At 44.8% G+C, this 18,216-nt stretch overlaps 1 protein-coding gene across 1 annotated transcript in view; it reads left to right on the forward strand.

Annotated features, from left to right (window-relative positions):
* Positions 1-18,216, forward strand: part of Camkmt (calmodulin-lysine N-methyltransferase) — a 392,436-nt gene that overhangs the window by 365,552 nt on the left and 8,668 nt on the right. The window contains exons 8-9 of the mRNA XM_013348967.2: positions 2,181-2,255; positions 9,505-9,568. Coding sequence (XP_013204421.2) covers positions 2,181-2,255; positions 9,505-9,568 — 139 coding nt within the window. The remainder of the gene's footprint in view (positions 1-2,180; positions 2,256-9,504; positions 9,569-18,216) is intronic.

Consider the following 18,216-nt stretch of genomic DNA (forward strand, 5'->3'; position numbering starts at 1 on the left):
GTGGGCATTCTCATCCTCACTTTACAGAAAACAGACTCAGAGTGGGGGAGTAATTGTGCAGACTCACACAGCCGCCAAAGGTCAGAACCAAGGTTTGAACCTACACATGGTTCTTGCACCAAAACGAAATTCTAACGACACCGCTACACTCTCTGCCTCGTGATTACAGTTAGAAGGGACAGCCTCGGCTAAATTTCTTGAAACTAACAAAAGTGCCTCTTGGAAATGTTTGTGAGTTAAGTGGCCACGTAGGGTGTTTTGGTTTCCTTTAGAGCCGTGATTCATTACAGCTTCTGTGGTGATCCATAGCCAATTGCTGCTCAGACCTGATCAGTCCAGTTAGCCTTTGTTGAACCAGGAGACTGGAGCGCCTCAGGAAGCCAATATCCAATATCACCACAGGGTTCCCTGCCATTTGTCTTCTTTTGCCTTAGTGGTCACATATGAATTAGAAGCATCTAATAATTATTGGCAAAAGGGTGACTCACATGTGATTTTAATGCTTTCTGTCAAAACATATGCGATGACTGTATTACATTTATGATCTGCGAAGGTCTGTTAGAGAGCTGCACTTTCCGTTTGCCGGGTTTTTGTTTTGTTTTGTTTTATTTCTTTTTTCTTTTTTTTTTTTTTTTTAGCAAGGTCTTGCTATCTAGCTCACTCAGGTTAGCCTCAAGCTCACAATCCTCCTTCCTCTGCCTACTAAATGCTGGGATTACATGCCCATGTCACTATCTCCAGCTACGGGGTTTTAAACCATCTTGTTTGTATATAAACTCATAAACTCTTGGGAACTCTCAAGTTTCTGACACAGGCTGAGGAAGGGCACCCTCCTCCAGGTCCAAGTCCAGGAAAAGCTGGCATTGCCAGGTACCAAAAACAAAGTAAGCCTTTAGGGACTTGATGGTCTCCTTTGTCACTTGGCTCTCCCATGGGCCTGAGAAGTAAAGAACACAAGAGCTAATTTGTAAAGCTTTTCCCTTTGTCACACAAGGTAACCTTTTCCTCGAAAGCCTTCCCTGGTGTGTGGATGGCTTGCCAGGCTGCCTCTGTGATAGTACGGCTGGAGCTCAGCATAGAGCCTGACACACAGTACACAGTAGGCGCTTAGTAAGTGTGAGTAAAAAAAAAAAAGAAGAGTGACCAACTGGCCCTCGGCCGTCTTGGTGACGAGGGGATGTGTGTAATCTTCTCTGCCTTAAGAATGTCACAACCATTTATGTCTATCAAAACGTATGAAAAGAATTTTTGGACTGGCCAGGGTTAAGTCTCGTTTATGCACTCAAACTTGTCTTTGCCTCTGGGAAGACAGAAGAAATGGAAACCCCACCCAAATAAGCAAATACAATTGGCCACGTAAGGTCTGAGCACTCGGTCCCTCTCCAAAGAATCAAAGCAAAAAATAGCCACAGAATTTTACTTCTAAGAAATAGTACTGCAAACCACAGTTTTGGAGTGTGTGTGGGAGAAATGTCCTTAAAATTATTTCTTATAATAAAATGTTATTCATCACCCCTATCATCTGAGGGGAACGTAGAGTGGCTGGTTGGCTTCCTCCGTGTTGCTACCGGTTTCCAATGTGTGCTATTAACCCTTGTTATTAATGTGCAGTTCAACACTAAGCCTCTTTCTGTGGGACTGGCATCTAGAATTCCACAGGGACGAGTTCTAAAGCATGCTTAGAGCCCCGAGAAGGTCCTCTTAGAAGTGGACCCTTCTTTCCTTCCATCTTGCCACACTGCTCACGGTGTCAGTCAGAAATATGGCTGACACGGCAGGCAAGAGGGATACACCGTAAATTTCACATGGCTTGTTGTTATAAATCCGTGTTCCAGTTGGACGGAGAATGTTTCGATTTCAGTTTTTCCCTCATTGTTGGGAAGGGTCAGGAATCACCCTAAGGACTGAGGTAAGGTCTACTTCTTCTACAAAAACCTATAAAACTTAGTACAAACTCCACTCTTGCATTTCCCTAAAGAATTCGTCCTCTCTGCATTTAAAGACAAAATAAAATACAGAAGACAGTTACATCCTAGGCCTTTTTTTTATTATATCTTTTGAAACAATTTGTATATACTTTTAAAAATAATTCCATGTGCCACAAAAATGTTAATAGTACAAAATCAAAAGTTAAAAAAAAATGCCCTAAGTATAATTTTTGAAATCTTTTTCTCCTCAAGCGTTTTACGATGGGATAATGAGACAGATGTCTCTCAACTGGAAGGACATTTTGACATTGTTATGTGCGCTGACTGGTAAGTACATAAAAATCATAAAACTCCTGTTAGGGGGGAAAAAAAGCTTTGCTGGAGTAATTGGGCCGCGCTGCTTTGCTGACGGCTAAGCAAAGTCAACAAATGAAGCACAAAGCCACCTTAACCTCCGCGAATTAATATTCCTCTCCACGTGACAGTTAGGAGGCAGCCTCTGTCACACAGGAACTTCTACCGCATTATTTCCCAAAGATTGATTTGCAGGAGCATTTCCATTCTCTGGAATTGCCTCTGTTTCATGCTTGACGTATCAGTAAATGGACGACTTAGGCAAATTGCAAATAATTATGGCTCAGAGAGGCGCAGTCTGGAGAAAAAGGAGTTTATCAACACAAACAGCTCAATTAGCTTACTTCTTGGGAGAGATCTGATACAAGGGATATACATGTGTACACATGTGTATACTCTTTGGCAAATAAATATATCTGTGTGATACCTTGTGGGAAATAGCCTTTTTTTAAAACCTGATTTGGATATCTAATGTTTTCAGCTCAGAGCTGATATGTAGTTATACAGAACACCAAGATTACACAATCACATTTGATTCTTATGCAAATAACACCCAAATCTGTTAGGTGTCTGATCCTTTTAAATAAATTTACCCTAGACATTCTGTCTTCTACCTTAGCCTAATCTACTTATTTGTTAAGGGGAGCCTGAGCGCAAGTTGCAGGATACATATGCATAGATCTTTGTGATTATTTCAACTAATTTTGTGTCTTTCCTCATTCAGTCTGAGTAGTTATTTCAGTGTCTGGAAAACATGGGCCATAGGCAAGCGTTCTCTCTGTTCAGGGTAAGGCCTTACTTGGAGTTCCCCAACAATCACGTTAGATTTGAAACCGGCGAGTTCAGATTCCCACCTTCTGTTACACTGATGAGCCCAGTCCTAAGACCCAGAACCACCGTAGATTTCAGCCAGAGGAAAGCAGATACATTTTTCAGGAAGTAACTTACCACTATTCAAATGCAAATTCCACTTTCCTAATTTCGCACCAAGTCAACAGGATTAGGTTTGGTTTTCTTTTTCTGTCTGTCTGTCTGTCTGTCTGTCTTTTTTCCCTTCCTTCCATCTTTCCTTCCTTCCTCCCTTCCTTCCTTCCTTTTTTTGGGGGGAAAGAGTTTCTCTGTGTAGACCAGGCTGTCCTCAAACTCACAGAGTTCTGCCTGCTTCTGCCTCCCAAGTGCTGGAATTAAAGGTGTGCACCACCACCGCCCGGCTGTTTAATTTTATTATTATTTTTTTTAATTCTCCCTCCTCCTATTCACTTCTTTGTCTTTGCAGTAAACAGTAAATATCTGCTCTACCTTTAGCTAAGAATTCCCGGTTTTCCAGGACCATTTTGGTCTCACGGGAGAAGCCTAGCTTTCTGGCTGATCAGTGGCAACATGCCTCCGTCCTCTGCTTCCCCATCTAATCAAAAAGGAGCTCAAACCAACCCAGGTGGTTTACCATGTAATTTAGTAAATGCCTTTCCTCACAGAGTATGAGAAAGGACCCTCCAGGTTTCGCGGTACAGATGAAGATAATGCGGGTGGGATTAGATGAGATTAAGCATAAGAGTCAGATCAGAGAGCAGCAGCAAGATGGGGCCGGGCCGTGTCTCCTTGAAGGTTCAGATGAGGGTCACACCCAGTGCGCTCTGATGCTGTGGGAAAGGCAGGAATGGCCAAGGGATTTGCAGTTAAACTGTCCTTCCCACAAATATCAGAACGGCCAGCTTTGTCATGTCTGTGGCATGGCCACTCATACCATGTCATCCTATCTGTACCGGAGGAACTAGCAGAGGAAATAAGAGTTAAGCTGTTTCTGATTAATGTTCTCAGTTAGGTTAAAAATAGCTGCACAACATGTTTGAAGAATAGGCTTTTTTTTTTTCTTCTCCCTGACCGACAATAGGGTCTTATAGAATTGATAAACACGGTGCATATTCAGTTTAAGGCTTTCATTACAGATCTATAACACAATGCAATCTTATACACACGCATCTGGTGGCTATGTAAGAATTATTTATGGATTCAAATGAACTAAATACCCGAGACTTCATTTTATAAATGGCTTTTCTATGCATGAATCGATGGTTAAGGTTTTTTTTCCCCCTGGTGTTATAAGTGCCCGAATGTCAGGCTGTCTGTAATTTCCCATTTGTAAATGTAAAACATTAAGCTACTCTTTATGGTGATGCTGATATTATTTCCAAAAGAAATGCTTTGGTAATGGTCTCCCTTCGCAGGCACGGAGATGGCTAAGTTTGCAGAGCACAGGGATGGGTCATAGCCACGCTGTACATCTGGCAGTGAAGCCCAGGATTCCACATATCCCTCACTTCCAGCTGGTTTGCTGTTACTCCACGGAGTTACTGCATGAACGTTGCCCCCGTGGGGCGGCAGGCCACGCTGAATTATTTAGAATGTAGCAGAGGAGCCAACGAGAGCTGCCTGGAGATGTTGCTTCCATGATGAAACCCGAAATCTCCGATGCCAGAAAGAAACACCACACTTAACTAGGTCACGTTAAGTCTCACGCTACCTTTATCACTGCCAGTCAATGAGATCTGGAGTGGGCCATAGGACACATGGGTGGAAGTTTGAATGCAAGGTACATGGATTAAATTCTTACCGCAGCATTTCCAGCAAGGGTGGCATTGTCTGATGCACTGAATAGCTAACCCATGGTCCTCCTTGATTCCATTTACATGGAAACAAGCTCTGCTCACTCACCTCTCCCAAACCCACGTTGTGGTTCAAGTGAAATGCGCACGATTGTGGCGAGTGGTGATATGTTTATGTCTTTAAGCCATTCATATATTCCTATATTTACATTCAAATGTTCATAAACCTGTGAGTAGTGGGGGGAAGTAACTCGTTTCCCCAGAAGAGACAGTCCCTTACCCCAGATCCAAATTTAGTCGCTCAACTAGATTATAAAATAAAGAGGCGAACAGTGAAAGCTTGTCATTTTACTGCTCAGCGTTTCTGACAATGAAAAATAGTTTCATGGTTCAATAGTTCCTAAATAACTTGTAAAATGTCAACTTTGAAATAAGCAGAAAGGAGCATGGAGGTACAGTCACACCTATAAAGAAAGGAAAGGGCTGTTGACAAACATCAAAATATTAGAATATTTACCACAGCGATAGGAAATAACCTGCCTATTAAGTTCCTCCATGGACTTATTCAGTGTTGAGTGTAATAAAAGCGTTCCTTTCTGCTGGAATGCAGTCCGGCCCATCCTCACTGCGTCCTGAAGAGCAAGCTTTGCTGATGCTTAGCCCACCTTTCCCGACTCTGGTTCAATCCCACTCGTAATCCGAGAGTCCAGAAGTACGACTTTCTTTTTCCGATCCAATGAGCGCCTACCTCCATTTAGCTTTACCATGCCATGGCTCTCCAGTTTACTGCAGTTCTGCAAATATAGAAATGACTTCAGGCATTTGAATTCTCACAGGCTTAGAAAACATGTCTGGAAGCCACCCACTGCCTGGCCCGTGGACCTGGATGCATAGGACATCAGCGCATCTAGGAGTCCAAAGCTGAGGGCTCAGGGAGAAACAGTAGCAAGTACAAAGGCCCATCACCCCACCTTCCAGGCCACCTTGCTTCCCTAGCATCTTTCCACTGATTGCATACGATAGGCCATTCCCTTTTCCCAATTCTTTTTTTTTACTTTCTTCTAAATGATGAAAGAAATGTTTGGCTTTTAAGTTGATTTTGTGAAAAAGATTTTTCCTCCCTCAAAATGGAAATACCGTGGGCTCTGAAAGGTCCTTGTCTCCTGCCTATGGTGATGATGGCCAGCTCAGGCACAGCCTACAGTCCCTGACCCCTGACCTGAAAAGGTTTTTAGCTCCAGTGTAATCAGCCCTTTCAGCTTCACCTGGGAAGACTCAGCCTTGGTGAAATCCCTGAAGAGCCCAGAATTTCACAACTGGAGGGGCAAAAGCCAAGTGAGGTTACAATGGGGCATCACTGGGCAGTGCCTCCAAAATAGGCTCGTAACTCGGACAGCAGAGACTGTCCCCCTGTTGAAAGTGAAGTCTAAAACAGCAAGTCACCATGAAGACTGCGTAGGGGTCTTCCTCTCTGTGCGTATTGACAAGACAGAAACATCTCTGAATGCGCTGTATGGATGAATGAGTTTCTCTAGGACAAGAATGATAGATGCTCCCAGCTCTGTGGACAGTGGGTTCTTAAGGAGGTCATGAGGATTCAACACCTTTCCTTTGTCAGAAAATCTGACTCAGATCTATGGAACAAAGCAATTGTCACTGCCGTCGGCAATGGCCTAGAGGGGTACGTGTGTTGGAGAGTGTGTGTTTTAATGGCCAAACTGGACTGTCAAGGTATTTTGACCTGTAAGCAGAGGGAGAGTTGAAAGGTATCTCCATCCCCATCACTGACCCACTCAGCCTTTTTAAATAGATCCACTTAAGCTACTGCTGTTCTCCGAGCCATTAGGACTTATTTAAGGGGTGAATTTTCAGGAGATTACATATCACTCCCACTAAAGCGCATTGAAATTGCTCATATGACGTACCCTACAAAGCGTTATGAATTCTGCATCGGAGCTAAGTAGAAAAGTGAGCTTGCTTGGAATAAAGATCTTTTTAGAGGACTACAAGAATTACTTTTGGGAAATTTGATTTAGAACGATGGGGTAGATGCCATTACCTTTGAAATGACTGTGTTTGGAGTGTGTTCCGGGTGTTAAGCTGCACTTTGCAGTGGCTGTGATGTTAACCTCTTTGTCACCATTGCCAAGGCGCAGTGGAAAGAGCGCTTTGAAAGGGCATGAGGGAGGCGCAGCCGGCAACGTGCTGTTCATCTTTTGCTAAGAGTCCCACCAGCTCTCAGAAAATGCAGAAATAAACCAAGAAGAGTCCTTTGCTTAGCTGCTGCGTAGCCAAGCAGCTGGAGGTCTCTTGTGGACACATGAGCACCACAGTCAATACATCAACAATATCAATCTGCAGCCACTACCCAACCTCCCTAAGGAATAAGATGGAGTGTCCTGAAAAGCACGATTTGTAAAAGACGTAGCTCCAACCTGATGTCTGCCTCATCAATCCTTAATGGTTTTGATTCTTAACTTGACTTAAGTTAAATGGGACATCTTGGTAGCATTTAAATTAACCATATTCTTTGCGCTAGGGTTTAAGGATGCAACTTTGTGAAAGACAATGCTTTCCTAGGTTATCCTGGTTTAGAGGTGGAAAGGAGGGGTATACATAGTAGCTCTCCAGAAGAGAACCTGTTTCCATTATTCACCTTTCTCAACGAGGAGATACGGCTTTGTGCTTGCTTAGCATGTGTGAGACCTTGGGTCCAATCTTCAGCGTTGACTACTTCAGAATCAAACCAGCCTTTGACCTCCGCCTCCCAAGTACTAAGAAGATGATAGGAAGGTACCACTGTGCTCAACTCATGCTCCCCTTTCTCTAAATGAGACTCATCAAGTTGGAGAGCGTCTGAGTAGGCAGACATCTACCTCAGTGTCAGTACAGCCCAGCAACAGTGTGAGGGAGTTGTTTACAGTCACTGAGATGCAAACAGGATGCAAACTTCCTCCATTTCTAGAACCATAATTAGCTGCCTTAGGCAGTGAAGAATGGAGCTTGGTCTATTTAAAGCTTAGCCCCAATTGCCTATTACCCCTCATAGGTCATAAATATATAATTGTGAATTAACATGTTAATTTGATGCCCAACACAGCCACAGAGGTGGGCTTTATTGACAAGAAAACTGAGGTCTTATGTGAAGTGAGTTACCCAAGGTCACATAGAAAGGTCAGAGCAGAATTTTATCAACCCGGAACCACACACTCACTTCCTGTTATCTGAGGGAGGACAGCAGCCCTCCTCCCAGCAGGCAGTACTCACTGGTACCCACAAGGCATTCCAGGCATGCCGGAACTGTACACATTTCTGAGATCCTCATATGGAGTTCAGAAAGAAGTGGTCCATACCCGTGGGTAGTGGTGACACAGACCAGAGGCTTTGTCTTGGCTGAGTGCTCTAGCTCTGCTATGGGGGTCACACAGTGTGTGCCAGGGAACTCTACTCTAGGCCTCCAGCACGGGGTGTTTCCACACCTCCATCCCACAACCCAAGGGAAACCTTTGTTTGCTTTCCGTAAGACTCGGGTATCTCAGTGCAGTCTATGCTGTTACAAGGGAATGCACAGACTGAACAATTTATAAAGAACAGAAATATGGCTCATAACTTTAGACTCTAGGAAATCCAGGATTAAAGTGCTGGTAAATTTGGGGTCAGATAAGAGTCTAATCTTTTCTTCTAGTGCCTTGAATGTTGAGTCTTCTAGCAGGGAAGGACCCTGCATCTTCTATGACAGAAGAATAAAGTAGCGCCCACCTAGTGGCATCATAGCTCAGATCTTCAGTCTATGAATGGAGAGGGTTGCAGTCAAACATTGAACGGTGTAAGTTAACTCACCACCAACTGCTAGGTGACCCAAACTTGAGTCTTGGATACATCTGTTTAGATGAAGAAGCTGTGTTACAAATTTGCTGAAAAGATGTGGTGCAAATGGGGTCAGAATAATAACCATACAGGCGACAAACAAAATAAAACAAAACAAAAAAAACCTACACAGAAATACTCTAAAAACCCAAGAAGCAAAATGAGAAAACCCAGTGATTCGGAAAGAATCAACATGGAGGCCAAGGGAAGAAAGTCCCTGAGTTACCATGGTCTCTCACATTGCCTGAACTTTTGTTTTGGAGGCTGTTGGCTCCTGGGACGTTTTGGGTCCTTACCTTCAAACTGTTGGAAATCATTAAGGTCCACCTTGCTTATCCCCGACATTGCTGCAGTAGTTTGGGTACACGGTTTACTTGCAGAGGGCAGCCTCACAGTGGTCGTGGTGAGCAGAAGGTCCAGGTCCAGTGGAGACAGGGCTCTAACAAGAGAAAGTACCAAGTGTTCCATTGCCACCAGATGACACTCATGAAAAAAGCATCTTGGGACCTGTCCCTGCGCCATGAACACAGCAGAGTAGGGTATGAACCCTGACATTGACAACCTGATAGTCACTGGATAATTCTGTCCTGGTGTCTCTTTTTAAAACTCCCCCCAACCAGATCCTTGAATGGAAGGAGCAATCTTTCTCTAGTGTTGTATAAATGTGTAATTAGCCTCTTGTTTATCACCATTGGGATCATCAGGCTTGGGGGCCCAGTTTAATCTGGATTCTGTTCTCTTCTCAATGTCAGCCTGTTTCTGGACCAGTACAGAGTCAGCCTTGTTGATGCAATAAAGAGATTACTCCAGCCCACAGTAAGTATGTTTTATTTTCTCCGGAATACGGGCTACAGAATAATTAGTCTGCACACAAAGATGGGGAGAGTAATGGAATGGCAGGATTAATGTCATGTAATACTTTAATACTTATTATGTCCAACTTCAATTGGGTCTTCTGATCTATCAGGTTCTTTCCTAATCATAAGTAGGAAACTTCTTACCCTTGGCCTTCTGATAAGGAACGCTGTGGGTAGTAAAATAAATGAAACCGCTTCAAAGATAGTGGGAGATTATTTTTCATCAAAGAATTTCTGGAGTCTTTCCCTTTGATAACAATATCTTCATAATAAAGTAGAATTATGATATTGAAATTTTTCTGTTGACTTCTGTCATTTTAAATCCCTTCAGTGGTAACCTTTGTCATTGAGTATTTATTTGCTGCGTAAGAATACTTTTTTCTTTTTATTTCTGTTTATATCAAAGGAAAAAAGGACTTCCAGATGAATCTGTGTATTAAAAGTTCTTTGCTTTAAAAGGAAGCCATTATTTACATATTATAAATATTAGGTCACAATGAAGCCAAGCATGGCATAAAATATTGTGCACATTTTTACATTTATATACCCATTTATGCCTGTGAGTAAATTACAGAGTTTGTATCCACTCTTATTTTGTTAGAGCTGTTATACTAGGCTAGGAGGTCCTGGAGACTAAACGGAGAGTTAATAGACATCTATTTAAAGTAAGAAAACGAGTTTAAAGCTCATGCATTAAAAAAAAAAAAAATCTTGTAAGTATGTAAGACTCTTTGCTGTGCCACAGGAATTTAAAATAGGCTAATGGCCTTAGTGTAATCGACAATAAGAACTCGCAGTAATCTGATATGACTGCTCTGTGTGTGCGTGCTTGTGTGTATGCATGTGTGCGCACATGCGTGCACATGTGTGCTTGTGTGTTTTCTAAAGTTTTGTTTCTTAGGTCTTTTGTGAAAGGTCTCAGCTTGTGACCTCGGTGAGACTCAGAGACTAACACCTTTCAATCTTCCTTTTATATCTTTCTTACGCCGAAGGTTCCCAGAGCAATTTGATAATCATCCATTGCCTTACACTATTGCTTTTTATTTTGTTATCTCTCTGTAGTTCTGAAACTTTAAATAGGCCTCTCGGAGGAGTAACGGCAGCGTTGTAAGTGGCAATCAATTCGATTAAATTGGCCTTCTCGATTCTGCTCGTGAAGTGGGGAGTAGGTCTGGAGGCAAGAAAGCACATGCCAAGCTGCTGCTGGCTGCTGCCACATGGAAGAGGCCGCCCAAGTTGAGGGCAGCAGAAGGAATACTGAGCCTCTCCTGGGCCTCTTCATCTCCCCTGATAGCCTTGGAGGATGCCTGCAAGCATTTGCAAGACCAGGATTCTCAGGGAGGGCACGGAGATGCTCGGCTGCAAAGGCTCTATGAAAATGTCTCATACATAAACACAATACTTTCAAGGACTCCCGGATCTCACTGCACAAACAGTACTTCACTCCTCACCAACACCCCTTCAAAGCCTATTGGTGGTAAATACTCCATTTCGCAGCAGATTTGCATGATTTACAATAGGAAACTGCCCAGGCTATGAATAGACCTAAATGCAGATTGGACTGGAATTTCTCAGGCTCTCTGTACCGGCTGTTAAACCCTGAACCATGCTCATCCCTGTCTGAAGTGGGGTTCCGCACAGCAACCCCCTCTGAGCCAGGACAGCCGCCCACTGACTGGCAGCCAGTCCTTAACCTTACAGCAGAGAAGGACGGGACCAAGCCCTGGAGCCGGTGACACTTCCTTATGCTACCTGCTGAGGCTGAGGCCAAACCCAGCCAGCAGCATTAGAAGTGGGCCGGAAGGCGCATACCTAGGCTCCTCATAGGATTGCTGGCACTCAAGGCCACTGAGTGTTCTAGAACTATCAGAGAGGAAGTCTGACTAATGAATAGCATATGGACTTATTGAAATTGCCACTCAGAATCTCAGATCTGTGGAGGTAGGGGAGCACCCTGGACTTCTCTCCCTTAGATCCTAGCAGGGTCACGTGGACTAGGCAATCAAGAATCCTGGTCAGAACTTGTGCTGGCAGACTTGAGGGTTCGTTCCCATACAGTAGGGGAACCCTCTGGCTGGTTCTTATACTCCAAAAGGACTTCCCCCACTGAGTGGACAGTTGTAGTTCAAGGCTAAGATCGCATGCAATGACTACATTACAGTTAAAACTAGGCATTGGCTTCTTTTAAGCCGAGACAATTCCTCTGTGGTTCTGTGGCCCAGGGTCTGAAGATGAAGATACTACAAGTGTCCACAAGGAAGTAACATAGGTGCTGCACTGGGGGATCCTTAGTGTTTGGTGGGTTTTATAGGATACTGCAAGTTCTCAGGGTCTGAGCAAGGGTCATCACATGCTTCAAGTTCCCAAGAAGATCTAGAAGAGAAGGCATTAAAACAAACAAACAAACAAACAAGTCGGAGCTCACCAGCCATCAGACTGATGATCTTCACCTTTAAAAGCAGCTATGGGATGTGGTGGCACATGCCTATAATCCCAGCATTCAGGAGGTCACAGGATTATGAGTCCGAGGGCAGCCTGGACTCTATGGCAAGTTCAAAGCCTGCCTAGACTACAGAACAAGACAGTATATCTCTGTAATGACTGCTGGCCTTTGCCATTGCTCTATTAACTCGTTGAGGTTGCTATAGGAGACAGTGGTCCTAAGAAGAAATGGCAGACTGGCTGATGGTAGGCCAAGTTGTGGGGTCAGTTCCGCCCTAATGGCTCTGAAGCCTCTGTCATGGCCCTTTTGCCTCCAACGGGGGCGAGGGGGGGGGAATAGGTTCCAGTTCACCCACACTCATATAGCAGCTCCGGGACCTATATCCCAGGGTAGGCACAGTTAGGCTTTGGAAATGGACATCATAGGTTCACATCTGGCCTCCGTCATTGATGGTTTTATTCTCCAGAAACCTCAATTTCTCCCCAGTCTCTTCTCTACAAAATGAGAGAAGCTATTGCCATGCGGTGCGGTGCGGCGGTGCTGTGTGGCGCATGCGCGTGCCAGTCTCCTTGCGGAAGACTTAGAGACTTTCTGACTACAGCAGGGACTAGGTACAGAAGGCGCTTTTCAAACCCATTGAGAAATGATGGCAGGGAGGAAGACTGTTTTCCTGATACGGACCTCAGGGATTTCTGTGTGTAACATGTCTGCACTTGCTGCTTTCCTCTGTGGCCCCCAGCACAGCAGAACCTGATGGGTCCCAGGGGGAGCGCCTACTGAGTGAATAGGACACCTTTTGTACATACAGTCCAGCTAGGTAGGAAGAGAGCCAGGGCCACATCAGTGAGAGTTAAATAATTGCAACGTGAAGGTCTGGGGGTCAGGCCATGGGAAGGAGCAAGCTCTATATATGAAGTGTCTTTCTTTGCTAATTTCTAACGCGACCAAATCAGTACCTGGGCATCAGAGCGTCTAAAAACAAGTCAAACAGGCAAGGAGGAAGCCCTTCCCTGCTTTTCTCTTTTTATAATGGGGGAGTTATAAATGACAGGAAGCGGAAAGAGAGAGCCTGGCCTCTCAGGTGGGCCTCTGGCTTGTCCCAAGGGCAGCATCAGATCCTAAGGCTGACCTCAGAGCCTGGAGAGTCACCACACCAGGTCCCAGATTCCACCAATAAATTTTAAAAAAATGCTACCATCCTGAAGGGGACATTTTCTTCAACTCTAGGAAAACTGCTAGTGTACACAACTGGCTTCTGTCAGAGCACTGTAAGGAACTCTCTAGAAAAAAAAAAAAAAGAGATATTAAAAAAAAATATCTTGAAACCCCCCTCCAAAAAAACCCTGAAATCAGTAAATTTTACTCATTCCAAGAAGCAACACCCCCCCCACTTCTCTTTCCCCTGCTGATAAGTGGTTTCTTGTTGCTAATGATTGATAGGGTGACCGCTCATGGCTATGTTTCCCAAAGTCGGTGACAACAGCGATGTCCTATATCAGAAGACCCGAAAGCAATTTAAAATCTGGCCATAGCAGCCTGCAAGTTGAACAGCAATGACAACCAGCAAATGACATCTGCTAATAGTCCTCTAAAGTGACTGTGTGTCCCAGAGGGGAGCCCGGGCTGCTAGGACTACAAGGACGCAGGCAGGACTGCAGTGCAGACAGTGCCCCAGCCGGTTGTCACCTCCTTCCAACCATCCACAGCTCAGAAATATCACTGCGGCCAGAGAGATGGTTCGGCAGGTAAAAGGGCCTGTCACGCAAGCCTGCTGACCTGAGTTCAATCCCCTGAAACCACCACGGAAAGAGAAAACCAAAAAGTTGTCTTCTGACTCTGACCCCAACATGGGCACCCACATACATGTGCTGGAGTGTGCACCCACAACAATAATAATATAACAAAAATTAATAGATAGGCCTTTATTTATGTGTCACTGTGGAATTAATGTAACCTTTTTAAAAGCCAGGCCCTAGCAATCACACAATCATGGGAGCCCTACCTATGTCCAGGGAGCCCTGCAGTTAGAGCCGACAGCCCCCATGTTAGGAAAGCAGTCTCTCCTTACTGACTGACTTCCTCATCTTTTTGTTAAATCTAACACCACTGTTTACATCAGTGCAAACATCTTTTTTTTTTTAATCTCAGGGAAATTGCCATGTGTGTGGCTTCATGTGGTGACAGAAACTGTGCTGAAAGCCACTTGGGTTCTGGCCTGCTGGCCAGGTCCAAGACCCAGCAGCTCTTGGTGCAAAACTGTTCAGCCATCCCTTGCTGACCTGCTGGTAGAAATGGGATATAACAATAGAGAGATTCTAGAAGGTTTTAAGGCCCTCAGAACACAGGCCCAGTCCTGGGGAGTTCTTTCCTAAGGGCCTTGGGTACTGTTTCAGTTCAAGTACATATGCTGTACTGTGCGTTCCTCTTGGAGAACCAAGATACAAGGCAGATAAACTCTGGGTACCCAAGATACAAGGCAGATAGACTCTGGGTACCCAAGAATTGAAGACCTATTTGTAGAAATGTTTTAGACACATAGAGGTCAGTGCAAAATACAACCTGGTACCTTTCTTATCAGTTGCGTGAAGCTTTTGAATTCTTGTCTTCAATAAAGTGTGAGCTGCTCTAAGATACAGGTTTATCCAGGTAGCAAAGACAGTTGGCAAGTTCAAGTCCTACCTAGACTATACAACAGTATACAGGAAGTACTCCGTAATGCTGGCTGGCTTTTTTTGTTGTTCTACACCCAAATTCTTACTTGGTCTCTTTTGATATTGCAATGTGAAGCTGTCTTCTACAAAATTTACACTCATGAGCTGCACCATCAAGTTCTTCTCCTCAAAAAACCCTCATAATATTTTATTTAAGTTTATGGGGTTTTATGTTGGGCTGCATTCAAAGCTATCCTGAGCCACAAGCTGCCATATGTGGACCATGGACCACAGGCTGGACAGGCGGATAGTTTTGTTTCATCAGATCCTTGCTACGTAACCACGGTCGGCCTGGCCCTGAGCTCCAGAGCATGGAGATGTGAACAGAGAACGAGGAACACTCTAAGGAACTATAACAGAGCAGAATCACACACTAGCCACTGGCCGTTATAACACAGCATGAACAGGAAAGAGGTGCCAGGAGAAAGCACAGGCGACTGGAAGTTTCGGAAAGTTTGCCTAAGAGGCATCAGAAGGACGTGCTGTACCTCAAAGGAAGGGGAGAGAAGTAACATCTAGTGGAGGGAGTAAGAATGTTCACATGGGGAGTATGGAAGAGCATGCCGTTTGCCTGTAGCGTGCTCTGTCTTGGGTGTGTCTGTCTATTTCGAGGCTCGAGCAGAGGCCGAAAAATGAAGCTCAAAAGTTGCTTTGGGGTACCATTTTGTGAAGGTGACTATACTGTGATGGAGAAATAGGGCTGGATCAGGTGCTAGAGAGCCACAGAGTGTTTCTGCACAGTGGCATGGCCACCCAGAATCTGCAGAGGGAACGGTGGCAAGAAAGGAGTGTTTGAGAAAAGCCGAGTTCCTCAGGGTCCCAGCATGGACCAAGTTCTACATGTATTTAAGAGCTACTGACACCAAAGAAGAAGGTATGGCGTGGACTTCACTTTCTCCGTGCCTCTTGGGTGCTCAGTACAGAGCTGGGAACTGAAGGGAGAGTAAGAAACAATATACCCCTACCCCAAGGAAACGAGCAGCCGCAATGGTGTGTGAAGAGAGGCGAGCTGTGGGGACCCGTGGAGGCAGGAAGTGGAAGTGACTGCCTGGGGAAGGGCATCGTGTGGAGGCCAGAGGAAGTCAGAAAAGGCGTCCAAGAAGTGGGGTGTCTGACGTGGGTGCCGAGGGATGAGAAAGGGTTTACCAGGCAGACAGAAAAAGTGAGGGAGGAGAAGCACTGCAGCCCAGAGGATTGTTTGCAAGGTTGCTGGCAAGGGATGCTTGAAAGAACACATCAGCTGTAATTAGTTCAGTTTGGCAAGAGGACGAGGTGGGCAAGCGTGAGAAGGCCAGAGACAGTTGTAGATATGGGTATGAGTCGGGTCACATGGCGCTTTGTCTGCCATCCCAAGAAGTCAGGACCTATCTTAGGAGTCTCCAAACCCTGTTGAATTGGAAAGACTTTGGTCAAACTGTCTAGCTGGCATCCAGGTTAAAGTGATGAATGTAAGTCAGGGTGTCAAGGTGTACCTCACTGCTGGAGCACACGCCACTCACAAAGCTCTGGGTTCAAGAGCCAGCACCGAAATGAAACCACAAAGCATTAAATAGGATGTGGAAACCCTATGCTTCCAGCCCTGGTCTCCCCTTAACCCTTCAGATTCCCCACAAGCAGCTCAGAACACACTTGAAAGTAGGGGGGACATGGTGTTGAGGCTTTGAAAGATGGTGCCTTACCAGGTGTGGTGGCTCATGTCTGTAACCCCAGAACTTTGGAACGTGAATACAAGGGGATGGGGTGGGGGTTGAAGCCAACTTCAGCTATGTGAGACTCGGCAAAGAAAGGGGAGAAGAGAGGAGAGGGAACGTGTAAGGAAAGAAAAAAGGAAAAGAACACAAGGACGATGCTCTGATTGCAGGTGCCCAGCTGGAAACGGCTGTGGCAATGCACAACACACAGGTCCTCAACTCTGCATCCCTGGGCACGGATGTGAGAGGGTCAGAGCAGTGGCTTTGATGATTAGTGCTCTGGGTGTGGCAAGGTTTGGTGTCAAGGGCTACCCTCCACTTCACGGGTTAAAGATATTTTCAGAATACTCACATGCAGAGATGAGGAGGCACCTGGAAAGATGGATGTGGCCCCTTTGCAAAGGTGAATGTGACCGTTATATACTTGGAAATTATTGACAGGTAGATGATAGTTGAAGCTGAGGACTTCAGTGAAGATGCCTGGGATTATACGGAGCATGAAGAAAAAGCAGACAGAAGCCAGGGAGCCACTGACAAAGAACTAGTGGGAGAAGAGAACATGGGAAAGGAGGAGGAGAGAGTGAGCGAGAGACAGAGAGAGAGAGAGAGAGAGAGAGAGAGAGAGAGAGAGAGAGAGAGAGAGAGGCAGGAGAAATGGGCGAAGGCTACACCTCAGAAACCAGGTAAAGAAACCAAAAATAAGCACAAGCTTAAACATGTAATTGGTATTTAATAATTGGTTACCTGGAAGGGGGAGGAGGTGAAGGCGTTTCAATGGCGTGGCACATTCCTTTCTTAAATAACTCCGAAGCACCCTTATTTTCCTGCAAATGTGTACCCTCTAACACCTGAGCATGGAGCAGCCTCACAAAGCTACAGCAGTGGAGTTCATGCTGTGAGCAGTGTCTTTGTTGAGGACTGGAACTTCTCGCTCATCTCTCCAGGCATAAGTGAAGTCCTGTGAATGTCTGTCCATCAGTCAAACTCTACATTCAATTGAGTGTTCATTCTGAGTTCTAAAAATGATTCTGTGGCTGAATGCTTAGAAAGTTGCACTTCGGTAAATTGAAAATAATTTTTCTAAGGTAATGTGCTAATTTAAAATCTGTATTGTTTTTCTTGTTTTGATTTCCTTGCAGGCTAAATTAGAAGGTAAATATCTATCTGGTTGTACAAACATGCCCTGCTCCCCTGGGGACACTGAGGCAAGGTGCAGAGACTGGCAACCTGATAGGGCTCTGTAGATGGGTGGCATATTATCACCCTCCAAAACATTAATTCACATTCCAAAGTATCGATATTCAATAAAATGAAAGACACTTTAAAACTCATAACTAATTCTGGACCAACATGACTTTCCCTCTTGCTCTTTCTGTGGGTGCTGGATTGGGCAAATGTGTGTCCTCTGCAATCACTTCCAAGAGCTGGTTTGCGTAAAAACGCCTTGGAGAAAATCTTTTCAAAAGAATAAGCAATAGAATGTGACCTTCAAATTCTCCATGACCAGTGGTTTTATTTTGGGGGGAGGGAGCAGATTATTTAGCATCTAGATTTAGTTTATTCTCTCAACAAATATTGACCGAGTTCCTACTGTCTACTAGGCGCCGAGGAAGTGCGGTGCATAGAGCTTTAGAAGACCCTGTTGTCATGGAGCACACGGTCCATCCAGAGGAGACAGGCAATGGCAAACAAGGATGCAGCGTGTGTCTGTGATGATAAGTACTAAGAAGAGAACTCCAGCTGCAGTGTGGAGGAGAGGCTG

This window comes from Microtus ochrogaster, chromosome 16 (assembly GCF_000317375.1).
Source record: "Microtus ochrogaster isolate Prairie Vole_2 chromosome 16, MicOch1.0, whole genome shotgun sequence".
In the NCBI taxonomy this organism is placed as follows: Eukaryota; Metazoa; Chordata; class Mammalia; order Rodentia; family Cricetidae; genus Microtus; species Microtus ochrogaster.